The sequence below is a fragment of the Periplaneta americana genome, chromosome 16 (genome assembly GCF_040183065.1).
Source record: "Periplaneta americana isolate PAMFEO1 chromosome 16, P.americana_PAMFEO1_priV1, whole genome shotgun sequence".
NCBI classification, from domain to species: Eukaryota; Metazoa; Arthropoda; class Insecta; order Blattodea; family Blattidae; genus Periplaneta; species Periplaneta americana.
This window is the reverse complement of record NC_091132.1, coordinates 79,137,774-79,155,191: the sequence shown is the minus strand read 5'-3', so window position 1 is coordinate 79,155,191 and position 17,418 is coordinate 79,137,774. Positions and strand designations below refer to the sequence as shown.

General features: G+C 34.4%; 1 protein-coding gene across 1 annotated transcript in view; it reads right to left on the bottom strand.

Annotated features, from left to right (window-relative positions):
* LOC138716521 (inhibitor of Bruton tyrosine kinase) overlaps positions 1–17,418 on the bottom strand; it is a 50,801-nt gene that overhangs the window by 26,373 nt on the left and 7,010 nt on the right. Inside the window, exons 3-10 of the mRNA XM_069849669.1 lie at positions 10,540–10,761; positions 9,747–9,977; positions 9,014–9,259; positions 8,705–8,859; positions 5,840–6,019; positions 4,590–4,815; positions 1,537–1,659; positions 997–1,202 (exon numbers count right to left, since the gene is read on the bottom strand). Coding sequence (XP_069705770.1) covers positions 997–1,202; positions 1,537–1,659; positions 4,590–4,815; positions 5,840–6,019; positions 8,705–8,859; positions 9,014–9,259; positions 9,747–9,977; positions 10,540–10,761 — 1,589 coding nt within the window. The remainder of the gene's footprint in view (positions 1–996; positions 1,203–1,536; positions 1,660–4,589; positions 4,816–5,839; positions 6,020–8,704; positions 8,860–9,013; positions 9,260–9,746; positions 9,978–10,539; positions 10,762–17,418) is intronic.

The window sequence follows — 17,418 nt, the reverse complement described above, 5'->3', positions numbered from 1 at the left end:
TTTTGTTTGTTGAAGTCTAAGTATGTTGATTTAATAAATATTTTCACAGTGTAATATGTAGATTTAGTAACAGGTCCGTAAGTAGCAGTGCTGCCCTTCTTTGCTAATGCATCCGCATTCTCGTTTCCCAGGATTCCACAATGGGATGGTATCCATTGGAATACAATTCTTTTATTGAGTGTTATTAATTGAGAGAGCATTTTAGTTATTTCTGCTGTTTGAGATGAAGGTGTGTGTTTAGAGACTAGTGATAGAATAGCTGCTTTGGAGTCTGACAATATAACTGAATTCTTAAATTTATTAATGTGGCATAGAAGATTCCTGAGACTTTCACTTATTGCAACGATTTCTCCGTCAAAACTTGTTGTTCCATATCCAAGAGATCTATAAAGTGAGAAGAGACAGCAGTAACACCTGCACCGGCACCTTGTTCTCTGGAGATCAAGGATCCGTCGGTGTATAAATGAAGCCAGTGCAACATTAATGTCATTTTTCACTTATACATAGAAATTTCCGCTTTGCCATTTTGCACTGTCATACTTACTGCACACTCCATAGAATTCAAACAACGATTAAATTTTACAGAAATGACAGGAATGTATTAACAGGAAGACTTTGGAGTGTTAAATCCTTTCATACAAAGGAAAGTGCCGGTAAGTGCAACTTCTGACAGTGCCCACAGGGGAGTTTTTTTCAGGTAGAGAGTGAAATTTCTTTCTTGCACTCGTGGTGCAGTGATCCTCAGTACAGTCATAGCAACATATTACTTCACCACGTTTTTAAAACCTTACAAGTTTCGCAATTTATACGGAATTTTTTACTTATTTCCGATCTGAAAAAAGGTTACAAGTAGAATTTGGAAGCATTACAAGGGAGTAAAATTATACAAGATTATATATAAAATGTCCAGGGACTGTATAAAAAGAGGGTAATGAATTGGATAGCATTATAAGTGATAGAGTATTAACGAGGTTTTACTATATTTGCAATACTCACTTAATAGGACATTCACCAGGCTGAAGAATAGCACAGTGGTTGGTGTAGATAAACTGCAGAATCTGTCTGAACACATCAGCTCTCATATCCTTTATCTCTACCACAGGAACGTCACTTCCAGTACCCTGTTCTGTCATGCGTTTCTCCAAGAATTCGCAACGGCACGCCACAATGTACTGATGAGCCGGAAATCTGGTAGTTCCAACCTGTGAAATCGAATTTTATCGGTGAAAACTTTGTTTCACTTTTATTTCTGCACTCTATGGCTTTCAGAAGTGGTAATGTCCATTCACGAAATTAAGAGTTCAGCTTTCATTTCCCATTTATTACTTGATTTGTATCATCTGCAAGGTACCCTTCCAATATTACCTAGATGTTCCACATTCCATACCAAGGTAGTTGAGATTTATCAACCAATCAGCCATTTTTATTAATCTTAAAATTTATAAAAACGAGTCTTGGTATTTGAAACTATCCTTAGCTCACCTGAAAAACAATCTTGAAAGTTATAAAACGAGTATTGGTATTTGAAATTATCACCTGGAAAACAATGTCATGAATTGTATCATCCTCACTGGTTTCCTGAAGTAGGTTTTCTAAATGTTGTCTCATGTCTGTTCTTTCCATCTGTGGTACTTCGAGAAGGCAAGAAATTGGATGTGCCTGCAACCACAAATACAGCGGTTCCCATCTAAGACATTTTCCAAGTGATCAGCATATGTAAACTTCTTATAAGAGAAAATATTTTAAAAAGGTAAACAAAAACTGTAACAGAATTATAACATAATCACTGTCGAAATTGAATAAAACGTGCATTAATACTTTTGTAATGCTGGAAATTATAACTGAACCGGAATATTGAGAAACCCAACATCTAGAAAACTAAACTTTTCAGGCAATATAAAAAATATCTCAGGTCCTAGATTTGTGCTCAAATTATTTTTTTCTTAAAACTTTAGCTAAATGAATGTTGATGGGAATATGTGGAGTTTCTCTTCATAATATCATGAGTCTACATATTTAGAATACGAAATCATAAACAACTCAATTTCGTAAAAAAAAATGGACATGTGAGGTTTCTCAATATTGTGATTCAATTATGCCAGCGGTACTCATTTCGTGGCCCACGGACCGCATGCAGCTCTTGAGGACATTTATTGTGGCTCTTGGAATAATTTTACTTTCATTACATTTACATCCAATTCTAAAGTCTAAATTCTAAGTATAAATATATCTTTATTGAAATTCTACAAAACTTTGGATATCCCTGTATCATTCCTAGCAGTGCAGTACAGTAGCACACGTGTTCAACAATGCAATGTATTAAATTTCTATATTCAGCCTTATTGGTTTTGATGAAGTGTACGTTTGTTTGGCAGACAGTTTGAATTTGTTCATTGTCATCGGAAGTTTTCAAAATGAAATATACATTTTTCTTAGTTTCTATTAACAAGCAACTGAATACTCGGTTACTGTTATACTCCTATTCAGTTGAACAGTTAATTGATAGTGGTAAGTTTATTGCAGTGCAGTGTTTAATAATGGCTGGTGTTTTTTCGAAAGGAAAAACAAGAAAACTGAAAGAGAAGGAAGAGTTTTCCAGGATAGTTGGGAGCATGATTTTTTCTTCATACCTACTAAAAAGGAAGGCAGTACCATGTGTTTATTTTGTCGTGACACAGTTCAAGGTTATAAACGATTTAATCTTAATAGACATTATAATACCATGCATTCAAATTTTGACAGCAAGTTTCCTAAAGATTCTAAATTGAGAGCAGAAAGACTAAAAACATTAAAAATGTCAATAGTCTCTGAACAAAAGATGATGTTTGCTATCATAAGTAAAATTAAATTGACAACAAAAGCATTGTATCAAGTAGCAGAAATTTTAGCATGCAAAATGAAACCGTTTACTGATGCAGAGATTTTTATGGAGTGTTTTCTAGTTGTATGTGACACATTATTTTCTAAATTTTCAAATGCAAAACAGATAACAAGTGACAAACAAAAGTTTCAACTTTCTGACTCATGAAATGTCAGGAGACATGCTGTTTTGTATTCTCAATGAAATTCATGAATGTGACTATTTCAGCCTTGCTCTGGAATCGTCTACAGATATTGATTCCACTTCTCAGTTGCTTTTATTTGTCAAATATCGTAATAAGATAGCGATTATAAAGGAGGAATTTTTAACTGTAATACCTATCACAGAGCAGACACGGGGAATAGATCTTTTTGAAGCAGTTAAATCATTTTTTGACAAATACAAAATTGATCTGAACAAACTTTTATCAGTGTGTACTGATGGTTGTCCCTCAATGGTAGGTTGTCACACAAGCTCAAAAGAAGCTGTCTATTGAAGAATGCATTGGAAGGAATTGTGAATGAGAGAAAAGCTGGGGCAGAAGAAGATATCAGATGATAGACAACATTAAAATATGTTGTTGTTGTTGTTTTCTAATGCCAGGCGTTTGACAATAAAGTCATTTGACAGCTTGCACTCCAATATTTTTCAAAGATATTATCATGACTAGCCACTGAAGCACAGATTTTGAGATGTTCCGAATCCATTTCTTGGTTTGAGTTGCACAATGGGCAGTTAGGGGACTGATATATTCCAATTCTATGCAGGTGTTTGACCAAACAATCATGGCCTGTTGCCAATCTAAATGCAGCTACAGATGATTTTCGTGGTGAATCGGGAATTAACTGTGGATTTTGATGCAGAGAGTTCCATTTTTTTCCTTGGGATTGAGTTATCAAATTTTGTTTGTTGAAGTCCAAGTATGTAGATTTAATAAATCTCTTCACAGAGTAATACGTAGATTTAGTAACAGGTCTGTAAGTAGCAGTGCTGCCCTTCTTTGCTAAAGCATCCGCATTCTCGTTTCCCAGGATTCCACAATGGGATGGTATCCATTGGAATACAATTCTTTTATTGAGTGATATTAATTGAGAGAGCATTTTAGTTATTTCTGCTGTTTGAGATGAAGGTGTGTGTTTAGAGACAATTGATAGAATAGCTGCTTTGGAGTCTGACAATATAACTGCATTCCTAAATTTATTGATGTGGCATAGAAGGTTCCTGAGACATTCACTTATTGCAATGATTTCACCATCAAAACTTGTTCCATATCCAAGAGATCTATAAAGTGAGAAGAGACAGCACGTAACACCTGCACCGGCACCTTGTTCTCTGGAGATCAAGGATCCGTCGGTGTATAAATGAAGCCAGTTTTGTGGAGGGTACCTAATATTAATTGTCTCTAAAGACAATTGTTTCAGTATTTCAGTGTTTACTTCTGATTTCAGTATTTCTTCTGTTAAATTTAGATTATATTCTATATTTAATAGAGTTAAAGGGTTTGGTTTAATTTGTAAGTTTTCTTTTAAATTCGGGATATTAATTTTCTTTTTAATTCTTGAACAATGGATATGAAACATTTTTGAGTTTATATAGATCATATGCAGTGACTGAGAGAAAGCCGGAAAAGAGGAAAGACTGGAGAAAGCTGGATTTGCAGTGAAGGACCTATTCTTGGACAGAAAATTATAAATTAAATGATAATCACACATTATATTGATGTGCTAACCTGCACAACAGCAAAATTTCTTCCTTTAGGGTCAGAAGATACGGCAATGGCTCTGTGGATATGAGAAAGACGTTTAACTCGCACCACTGTGGACTCTGATGATGAACGTTGCACCTTTATTTCTCCTTGAAATGCCTCACCATCTCTAGTGACTAACAGTAACTGTCCACGAGTTTGAGCAGCCACAGCAGTCACCATTAAGGCTCTTCCGACAGAAAACAAGCACCTGCACAAATTAAAAGACATGTCACAACTCTAATATACTTACTTACTGGCTTTTAAGGAACCCGGAGGTTCATTGCCGCCCTCACATAAGCCCGCCATTGGTCCCTATCCTGAGTAAGATTAATCCATTCTCTATCATCATATCTCACCTCCCTCAAATCCATTTTAATATTATCTTCCCATCTACGTCTCAGCCTCCCTAAAGGTCTTTTTCCCTCCGGCTTCCCATCTAACAATCTATATGCATTTCTGGATTCGCCCATACATGCTACATGCCCTGCCCATCTCAAACGTCTGGATTTAATGTTCCTAATTATGTCAGGTGAAGAATACAATGCGTGCAGTTCTGTGTTGTGTAACTTTCTCTCCACTCTCCTGTAACTTCATCCCTCTTAGCCCCAAATATTTTCCTAACCACTTATTTGAAAGATTCGTAACAAGCTGCTTTTTAGAGTGATGGGTTGTTAGCCCTTCGCCCAACCCCCAAGCTGGAGGACCACCACTAATCGGCTGTCCGTGACTGCTTATTCAATATATTCACAGCTACCCTCCATATCTGGAGGCCGTCTCTTTGATCCGCAACCTCAGGACGCTCCATGCCGTGGTGATAGGGACCCACAATACATGGACAGCGCTAATATTAATTAAATATTTGTAAGTAAAAGTTTACTCAGCTTCCTGTATTTTAATGTTTCAGAAATGAGAATAATTTCAAATAGTATGTCTATTTGAGCAGACAAAATTTCAGTTTTATATCATTTTATGTATTTCTAGATATAACAGATTTAAACAAAACAAGTTTCACTTAATGTTTCATATTATTTTTATTTTCCTTCGAATGCCATTGTTTCTTTATTAATTTGGTTACTAATGATAAGAAAAACATGAAATTAAGAAAAAGTGTAACTGGTACAGTGATGATAATAATAAGGAAATAGGTAACATAAAAATATGGGTCATGAACATTCTGTGAACTAACAAATGAATAGAATAATATTTTATATTTTAACTTTTTATCCTAATACCTCGTAAGATGTTGAGTGGCATTTTCTTGCCACAGAAACAGATGTCCTCTTTTATCCAAAACAAGAACTTGAAGCTTCTGTTCTTCTTCATGATTATTTGTATTTCTTTGTTGATCTCGATCCAACATTGTTGAGTCAAGATGCCCTCCAACAACAGCAAGTTGCACAACTTCCACCAGTCTGTAAAATATCACATACAAACATGGTTAAAAAAATTCTTCATTCAACAGCACGAAAACATAGTTTGGGTCACAAAAAAATTGATTTTTTTTTTGCATTGTAACTTGGCTATTATGTCCAGCTGTCTTTATCATCTGAATATAGTTTATAAATTAGCACAATAAAACCTACTGAAATACACTGTTCAGCAAAAAATGAAGATCACTTAATTTTTTAAAGAAATATATTTTTATAGCTTTTTTTTTTCTACAATTCTCACAAAAGTCTATTGTAAAATTAAGTTAACATGTATCCTCCACACTTCATTCCCGTCATCAAGATGCTTTTTGTTTTCAGTTATTTCTAATTCTAAAATGTAATTTATGCAAAATTTCAAGTAATGTTTTTCATGGTATTATTGAAGCAATTAACACAAGATGTGACAATGAAACTGTTCTAATATTGGATGTTGCAACCCTTGACCCAGTTTCTGTCTGGTGATTTTCCAATTCGCAGTGGGCTAAAGCAAGGAGATGCATTATCACTTCTAATTCTTAACTTTGCTCTAGAATATGTGATCAGGATAACAGAGAGGGCTTGGAATTGAATAGGTTACATCAGCTGCTTCTTTATGCAGATGATGCGAATATGTTAGGAGAAAATCCACGAATGATTAGGGAAAACATGGGAATTTTATTTGAAGCAAGTAAAGAGATAGGTTTGGAAGTAAATCCCGAAAAGACAAAGTATATCATTATTTCTCGTGACCAGAATATTTTGGTACGAAATGGAAATATAAAAATTGGAAATTTATCTTTGAAGAGGTGGAAAAATTCAAATACCTTGGAGCAATAGTAACAAATACAAATGACACTAGGGAGGAAATTAAATGGAGAATAAATACGGAAAATGCCTGCTATTATTCAGTTGAGAAGCTTTTGTCATCCAGTCTTCTCTCAAAAAAGCTGAAAGTTAGGATTTATAAAAAGTTATATTACTGGTTGTTCTGTATGGTCATGAAACTTGAACTCTCACTTTGAGAGAGAAACAGAGGCTAAGGGTGTTTGAGAATAAGGTGTTTATGAAACTACTGTATTTGGGTCTAAGAGGAGAATTGAGATTGTTACACAACACAAAACTGCATGCATTGTATTCTTCACCTAATATAATTAGGAACATTAAATCCAGACATCTGAGATGGGCAGGGCATGTAGCACTTATGGGCGAATCCAGAAATGCATAGAGTGTGTTAGTTCGGAGGCTAGACAGAAAAAAGATCTCTGGGAAGGCCAAGACATAGATGGGAGGATAATATTAAAATGGATTTGAGGAAGCTGGGATATGTTGCTAAGACTAGATTAATTTTGCACAGGATAGGGACTGATGGCGGACTTATGTGAGGGTGGCAATGAACCTCCAGGTTCTCTAAAAGCCATTTGTAAGTAAGTAAGTAAGTAAGCAAGCAAGCAAGCAACCTTGACAGTGATGACAGCCTCCATTTGTCATGACATACTGACCACCAGGTTCTGAAATGTTTCCTGAGGGTTAAGGCTCCTCTTCTACAATGCTGCCCACATTTCGTTCAGGGTATCGCAGTTACGACATCAGATATTTTACCAGAGCATATCCACAGGTGTTCAATAGGATTTAAGTTTTGGCTGCGTACTGGCCAGTCCACGGTTGATATCCAGATGTCATGAAGGTAGTTTGTCATGCAGTGAGCAGCATAGGGAAAAATATTGTCATGCATAAGGATGAACTTTTGCCAATTGAAAGAGCAGAGGAGAATGATTACATGGTCTGTTAACACCTCCACTATGTATCTGTGCACATATAAAGTATCTCCATTGACGAAAACAAGCTTTGTCTGGACCCTAAGGGCGATACCACCCCATACCATGACAGAGAAACCTCCAAATGGAATTCTCTCAGAGAAGTTGCAAGGTAAATATTGCTCCCCATACCTTCTCTATCATCAGGTGACTCAAGGCAAAATCGTGACTCATCTGTGAGCATCACCACTGACCACAGTCTAGTTTCAGAGGTAATGCATTAATTGTATTCCTGCTGCCTGGTGCTGGGATTGAACTGTGGAGCAATTGAGATCAAATTGGCTTCCCAAACTCTTCATTTAACAGTCCTCTCACTCAGAATAACGCTTCTCACTGCTTCAAGACGATTTCCGGTCTGGACCACAGTCTTGTGATGATCTCATAATATATAGAGAACCACAAACCCGTCATCCCTATGAATGTAGAATTCCCACGACCTGTTCCCACTTAACTGCGGTAGGTACCAAATTCATGGAATCACTACATTCATCTATAATGGCCATCCCACATATGTAAAACTTAAAAGGTTTTATCGCTAGTTGGTGTTATAAAACCATAAAAATCATGGCCTGACAAGGGTGGCATTTGAAGACCTCTTATCAACATATTTATCTCCAAAAATTTTGAATATATCTTTCCATAGTCATAAGACCTCTTTAACTGAACAATGCTTTTCTATAAATTGGTGGTTTATTGATGATTATTCAGTTTTTACGAAGTGATCTATCTTTTTTTTTTTTTTTTTTTGCCATCCAGCGTATGTAACTTATTACTTCTTATGACTACAAAAATGTAGAAAAATTGTATCTCTAAAACTTGTTAACTATAACATTTTACTATATAATCAATTTTCTTGCACTGACATGAATCTTACCTGGATGCAATTTTGCGACACATGAACTCATGTAACAAAAATATGTCAGTAAAAGTGCTTCCAGCAGACGCAACTCGTTCAACAGCAACAACTGTAGCACCATCACTAGCAGCCACCTGTACTACACGTCCACTTTTATAGGGAAGAGTAGTCACCTGAAACAACACGTTAACATAAAACAATTATACTCGTGCAATATATGTAATAACTGACATCAAAATTAAAATGTTAGAATGTATTGTAGATTTTACTGAATCCTGTATTAAATAAAATTCGCATGTAAGATCATAACAAAACTTGATTACCAACCTGTTTTGGAGAAATAACAGTGGGGTTGGGTCCCTTGGCATGGCCTAAATGACCAGCATTGAGACCACACGTAAGTACAGCTTTTGAGCCCCAGATAACAGTGTGAAAACGAGAAGCACAAATTCCGAGAACTGATTCTCCTGCTGCAAAGACAGACCGTGGATTCAACTGGCGAGGTGACAAGAGGGAAGGAGGAGGAGGTGAATGGCCCAACTGATGGTAAGAGTTGAGACCACAAGACCATACCTGAAAACATAAAAAAAGACAAATTTATAAATCAATTATTCTCTATGTTGTTGTTGGTCAACTGTCCGAAGACAGGTCTGAACCTCACAAGTGATACCAAGAAGGCACCACTTAAGAGGCAACTAGGCCAGGAGATAATGGGGTAGGGTGGCCAGTCCATAAGTTGTTGTACAATGTCTTTGAGAAACAAACTAAAGTGTTCATGGGTAGTATATTAGCTTTAATGCTGAATTGTTGGAGTTTCCTTATCAAATTACATCTCCAGATATTATTGTAAACTTATTTAAGACAAATGAATACTGCCAAATATGTATAACTAATTAAAATACAATTTCCACTAATGTATGTTTAATTAATTAAAATAGTTTCCAGTAACATACACTTTCTTCTATTAATTATTCTCAAAGGACTTTCACATTCATGATCAAAGAACTAGGCCTACCTACATTAAATTGTAGGCATAATCACATCTCAAATTGTAACTTACTGTCCCATTCTCCATGAGCAAGACAGTATGGTCACGGCCTACACATGCCATGGTGCATGACACAGCAGAATTATCAGGGCTGTGGCTTCCAGACTGCTGCAGTCGCATTGCACAGGGTGTGAGTGCAGCTGCTTCTGAGCCCAGACCCAGTCTTCCACCTTGACCATGTCCACAGGAAAACACTCTTCCATCATGCGCCACAAACACAGAGTGAAATTTGTGCATTGCCACCTACATAGAATAGGAAAAATATTCATATAGTCATATGAATGTAACGCTATATATATATATATATATATATATATATAATATAACTCCACAACTAATTTAAATAATTAGAAAACAGTTCTGGATATGGAAACAAAAAACAATTCATAAAGGGGTCTTTAAATGGAAAATAGAAGTATTAATATTGGATTGGTGCATAAGTTCTTAGAGTTTTTTTGTACTTTAATTCATTTAATAGTACTATAGTGACACAGCTACCATAACAACGAAAAATGCTAAGAACTTATGCACCAACATAATACTTAACAGAAATCAGAGTAAAAATAGGACTTCTCACGGGATACCACCCATGAAGTATCTACACAATATGGAGTTATAAGAAAGAAATCTAGACTGCAGATTATGAAGCTCAAAGAAAAATATTTTTGTGTGCATTTCTGCATAATGAATTTATGTTTTAACATGAGAGAAATAGAAAAATATTTTTGTGTGCATTTCTGCAAAATGAGTTTAGTTTTAACATGAGAGAAGTAAATGAAGTGTTGCAAAGTAGTACGATTTTTACCTGCTTGATACTGATTCCCTGCTTCCTGAAGGCATCCAGAAGCTCAGGTAGAGAGCGACTTTGTTCGATTCCAGTTCCTAAGCTATAGTTATTGTTGGTGCCCCATACATATACTTCACACAAGTTGTGTCCACTGAACTCAACAATTGCTGGTCGATCCTTCATAGCATGATCTATTGGAGTCAGTCCATCATGATCTCTTATATTCATGTTCGCACCCAACTACAAAATTGCAAGAAGTTAAGACTCATACATAATTGAATCATACTACACAACACATTATTAGAACAGTTTTGAAGATTAAATGCATATCTGTAATTATAAGAATCAAATGTCAAAAACAATAATTAAATATCTGCCAATATAAAAGCAATAGATTTATTTATACCAAATGAACAAGCAAGCAATAAAATAATTTAAAACAGTCGTAGTTGTCACCATCACTGTTATTATCATCATAATCAAATCATGTAGGAATTCACTAAGTTAATTTTATTATAGGCTAAAGATATACATATAACAGAAGCAGTGAAGTCGTTTCGAAATTCTAGCATGGCTTAAATCTCTGCATTCACTAATGGATGAGAAACATTAGTAGGGATACATACTACCAATTTCAATGAGAAGATGGTGGTGGAAGAATAACCAAGATTACCTTGGCTAATTACCAAATAATCTGTTAAAAATTAGTAAGTGATTAATAACATATCAACATATACATTTTTAATACATTCACTGTAATACATCCATAGATTAGTACATGAAAAATGAGACTGAAACTTAAAAGAAAAGGAAGAGAAAAGTAGAGAAAGGGACACAAAGGGAGCCAGAGGGGAGAGAAGAAGGGAAAGGGGAGCAGAAGGAGAGGGTATGGGAGGAGAGAGAACCAATGAAATACAGATGCGTCTATTGTAAGGTACCGGTATTCGTGCCTAAGTGTATGGAAAAAGCGACAACAGGAAAAAAAAGATAAAGAGATAAATAATAGTAAAAAATCACTTTTTTGAAGCAGAGATGAGATGATATCAAGATAATCAAGACATTTCTGTAAGAACGTTGAAAAGACTTTTGACATCACATCATTTAGACTGTGTTTTATATAATGAGAAATAAAATAGTAAAAGTAATCCCAGTAAATTGATATAAGATGTACTTAGTAGAAATGAAAATATGCCAATATTTATGACACTTCCTACAACTGTAAACTTCCTTGCACATAAGTCAAATTGTTGTTGTTCAGTCAACTGTCCAAAGACAGGTTTGAACCTCATAAGTGATGCCAATAAGTCATCACTCATGAGGCGATTAGGCCAGGAGATAATGGGGTAGGGTGGCCAGTTCCTTTCCCTCTCCATTGCATACATCGCTAACTAGTAACATATTTCACTAATCAGACTTAAGAAGTACCAGTATATAAACAATTATTCTTCCTCTGACACATATCGTCAAGTAAGATGTACTACCTGATAATGCATAGCAGGTTACACAAAACAAGTTTAATTCTAAATAGAAGCTACTGTCACCTTTCCTTCAAATCAAAAAGGGAAATAAAGATTGAATCAAATTATATGAACATTCATTTTCATTGTTACATACATGAAATGATATTTTAAAACGTGGCATATTATACATCCATCTCAGGAGTTGTATATAGATCAAACCTAAACAATAATTAAAGTAAGAAAAAAAGACAGTGTGAAACTAATCTTCAGTAACTTGAATTTTCTACCACATTTCTTTATATTGGTTAAATAGGTCTTTAAAATACAGTGATTCAGACAAAGAATGAAGTTTCTGATACACCAGTTACTTATGGAACACCATGATCACAATGAAATGATTTCACGACAAAATATTCATTTAAAATGCAGACTTTTATTCGTTTTGTTCACGCAACAAAATGGAAAGTTATAGAAAGTATAATCAGCAACATCAACTACATCTTTACCAAAGTACATTAAAAGCAAATTCTAAACCTATAATGGAACAAGAGTTGACCAATTGCTGCTAGACCTCTGGATATTTGTGTTTGCCAACAAAGCATAATAAATTAATTAAAGGAACTGTGTATGTAGTTATTTGAGGCATATTTAATTTTGAAGCAATTCCTGATTTCAATGTTATTGAAATCATGATAGCATTTGATAAAACAAGAATATTATTGAAATTGATCATTTCTATTTCTTATATAATAAAACAGGAATTAATGAAAATCTTATTACCTAACTTAACATTGACTTTCTTATAGTTAAATTACAAGGTCATTATTTTAAATACGTACTTTATAACTAGAGACGAGAATTCCATGCAAATGAATGTTTTTATTGATCATAGGACAAAGCTCAAACTTAGTAGGCCTACTTATCCACTTCACTACTTTCCAGTTACAAATATGTGTACTTTTTCCGTGCATGTCTGCATGTTTTGGCCTTTTTGGGGATAAAAATATGCATAATGCATATTTAAGCAATTTTTAGCATAATCATGCATATAATAAAACATTACATTCAGTTTAAATGCATGTTTTAATGGTTTTGAGTGGACACCTCAGTTTCTAGATTTTTATGACCCTCATTTAGCTTCAGAAATCAGGACTGAAAAAGAAAAAAAACTAAGTAACAGAAAAAGGTTCATTCAAGTTTGCACCCATAAATTTTTGCGATGAAGAGAGGTCATTCTCTGCCTACAAAAACATATTGACTGACAAGAGCAGGAACCTTAGGTGTTAACTGTGCAAAAAAAGAAAAGTCAAGTGAAATAAAAAATTTGGAACAAAAATGAAAGTGCATGTCTTAATGTATTTTTCACTTGATCGTGCATGTTTCATAGTTTGATACTGCATGAATGCATGCATATTCTGGGTTTTTATAGTGCATGAAATTCTCGTCTCAATTTGTAACAATAGTTAATTTTATTCTAAAAACTTTTTTTATGATTAAAAAGTTGTTGACTTTAACTTTTATTCTATTTGTCTTAAATCACAATACAACTTTGAAATATTGACAGCTGATGGTTGTTCTCGTTTTTAATGGCTGTATGTTAAAGAAAGTGCCATCCTAGTACCAGAGTTATTGCAGATGTTGCAATGTGGTGAATTTTTATGTTCATTTTGTGAATATGTGCTCCTATGCTCCTAGGCTAAATATACCCTGTCATTGCCTTGGTCTTTCTGAATGCTTTTTTGAAGCATGCTGTGTATCTTCCCAGGTTTTACTATCTGTTATAGTTTTATGTAACTAAATATGGAAATATAATATCATGTTAAGTGATATGAATATCTTCTTGAATACATTTCAAACTGCCTTAAAAAGCAGTTTGACTTAGATAATACAAAATTCTGAAGCATAACATCTCGTAATAAATGTCAGGTAACCACCTTACTGCTCAGTCTAGTATTTAACTTTGTTCATGCTGTAACTAGGTATATTTAAGTAAACAAAAATCTTCTTGTTACTTTTTAAACATGGATATTTGAAGAGCATTTGTATGTATCGTTTACAACCAGAACAAATAATCTGCTACAGGTTCTTTTTTTATTTATTCTTAACCAAATAATTAATATTTTAATCAGTTTCTTGATTACGGCAAAGGTAATGTAATGTAATGGAATTATTACATTGTTTACAATCATTAGAAACACTTCTAAAATAATTAATCTATTAAAAAAAGCTAACAAGCATCCCAGTCGTTATAAAAGAGATTCAGTTTAGCCTTTCTGTTTCATGTACAAACAGAATTCTCATAAAGATAAAAATAAACCAATAATGGATAATTATCTTAACTTTGGAGTAGCTTTTATCTTTACTGATGGCCTAACAGTACATAAATGAGAGAAGAACAGTGTTCACCTAGAATGATTGCAGATAATGATGTCATATATTGTCAAGGTTACAAGTTTCAGGTTCGCTGCCCATAGCATCCACTGCAAGGTAGACGTGTTTGAATACCAAGGTCACTGTATGAAAGCAGACCTTGCACTTCGTACTTTCCATTGAATTACCAATAGAGAGCACAAGCAGGGTACATGAAATTATAAGAAGTAACTCTCATTCTTATAAAAATACACAAAAAATTTCAGATTTATAAAGAAGAAATACTTTTTTTTACTTGGTTATTTAACGATGCTGTATCAACTACGAGGTTATTTAGCGTCGATGAAATTGGTGATAGTGAGATGATATTTGGCGAGATGAGGCCGAGGATTCGCCATAGACATACCTGACATACCTGACATTTGTCTCATGGTTGGAAAAAACCTCGGAAAAAACCCAACCAGGCAATCAGCCCAAGCGGGAATCGAACCCGCGCCCAAGCGCAACTCTTGATCCACAGACAAGCGTGCATTAGCCAATTGAGCTACGCTGGTGGCTGAAGAAGTAGAGAACTTGAAAAAAGTGTACATGTAAAATGATAGATACGAATAAAATTAAACTTCTAGAAGTTGTTAAAATAGTGCACCATACTGTAAGATATAAAACATAAGAGCATATTTCCCTTTTGAGGGGAAAAAAAAAGTTTGAGTTAAACTGGAAACAGAGTTAGAGAACTTATAATAAACAATAAAGACAGATGATGTTAACAAAAAACTGTTTAATTAACCATCGCTTAGAAAGGATACTAAACAGATCGAATTCAGATCTGTATGACCTTACTGACTCATACACATCACACATCATTTAATACTTAATGAATACTTTAAAATATTACAGTACACCTAACAATTTCTGCCCACTATCCAATGTTTGGTATTAATTTTATTTAACTTGATTTTGACATAACTATCACACAGGTAGACTATTATTTATGTTAGTGAACAAACATATTTGACTCTAAAATTTAATGTAACATACTCAGAAATTAATTTAATGTAAGTGATGATAGAGACTAGATTAATCTTGCTGAGGATAGGGACCAATGGCGGGCTTATGTGAGGGCGGCAATGAACCTCTGGGTTCCTTAAAAGCCTGTAAGTAAGTAAGTAAGTAAGTAAGTAAGTATGAAAACAATATTTTAACTGTGTAGAAAGTGACGCATATAGCATAATTATTACTTACTTACTTACAAATGGCTTTTAAGGAACCCCCAGGTTCAACACCGCCCTCACATAAGCCCGTCATCGGTCCCTATCCTGTGCAAGATTAATCCAGTCTCTATCATCATATCCCACCTCCCTCAAATCCATTTTAATATTAACCTTTCATGTACATCTTAGCCTCCCCAAAGGTCTTTTTCTCTCCAGCATCCCAACTAACACTTTATATGCATTTCTGGATTTGCCCATATGGGCTACATGCCCTGCCCATCTCAAACGTCTGGATTTAGTGTTCCTAATTATGTCAGGTGAAGAATACAATGCGTGCAGTTCTGCATTGTGTAACTTTTTCCATTCTCCTGCAATTTCATCCCTCTTAGCCCCAAATATTTTTCTAAGAATTTTATTCTCAAACACCCTTAACCTGTGTTCCTCTCTCAACATGAGAGTCCAAGTTTCACAACCATAAAGAACAACCGGTAATATAACTGTTTCATAAAATGTAAAATAATGTTTTATTGGCAAACAAGAACAACAACAAAATAAATTAATATGTTATCAAAAGGAAAGTGATAAAATGGACGATTCAATAAATAGTTCCAGCTTATAACTAAGGCTACTTTTCGCTAGTCCACAAATTTTATTAAAATTTCCCTTTCTTAGCTTTTTTTAAATCTATTTTGGTTAATGTCCATGTTTCTAAGTCAAATGCTTCAGTTAGAACTTGTAGATCTGTATCGAGATGATGGTCATGAGAGCAAGGACAAAATATTTGGTTTTATTTCAGTTTATCTTCAGACCTGTGCTTTTGAGAAAGTTTCTAGTTGCACTGTTTAATTTCTAAATTTCATTTTCTCCTAGAAGGGCTAAGTCATCTATGTAAGCTAATATAAAAGTTTTGTTTCTCAATGTTGTACCTATATTTAATTGTCTGAGTTGGTGTATAATTTTTTCTATCACAACATTTAAAAAAGTTGGTAACAAAGAATCTCCTTGTTTAACTCTAGACTGAGCATCATGCTTCTCTGAAGCGACATTTCCACCCTTAATTCTACCTAAATATCACATTATCTGTAAACAGCTAACTGATAAGTTCTTGTGGAATTCCACATTCTCTCATGGTTTGCTATAAATTTTCTCTATTAATATTACCAAAGCTTTCTGAAAATCAATAAATAATGTGTAATGAACTGGGATAACTTTGCCCTTGATATAGTTGGTCTTAATAAAAGTTTCCAAACAAGAAAAAAGGAAGGCAAAGAAATAATACTAGAATACTGTTTGGAGAGTAAAAAAAAAAAAAGCTGAAAATATAATCATTAGTCATTACTGTGAATGAGTTGATATCTAAAAATTTAAGAATTATGAAATATCTACAGTAACCAATGCCAATAATTAATCCCTTTGAAGCACAGAAAGCAATTCTCTTGGTTATACATCTTTTGTCATGAATTCTTTTTTCAGTAGATTATTTTACGACGCTTTATCAACATCTTAGGTTATTTCTATGGTGTTTGGGTAAAGGGAGATTAGTCATAAAAATGAGTTTGGAGATAAATGAAAATTGAACTTCGAATCCTTATTACAAATAATTTTCCACACAAATAAAGCACATCAACTGCAATTATTCTTTGATTTTTGCACACTCATTTGTATAATTTAACTTGTATGTTCGTCTGGGGAACAAAATTTCATCTACACAAAAAAAAAAATCCCCCTTTACCCGAACATCACAGATTTAGCATCTGAATGAGATGAAGGTGATAATGCCGGTGAAATGAGTCTGGGGTCCAGCACCAGAAGTTATCCAGCATTTGCTCATATTGGGTTGAGGGAAAACTGTCATG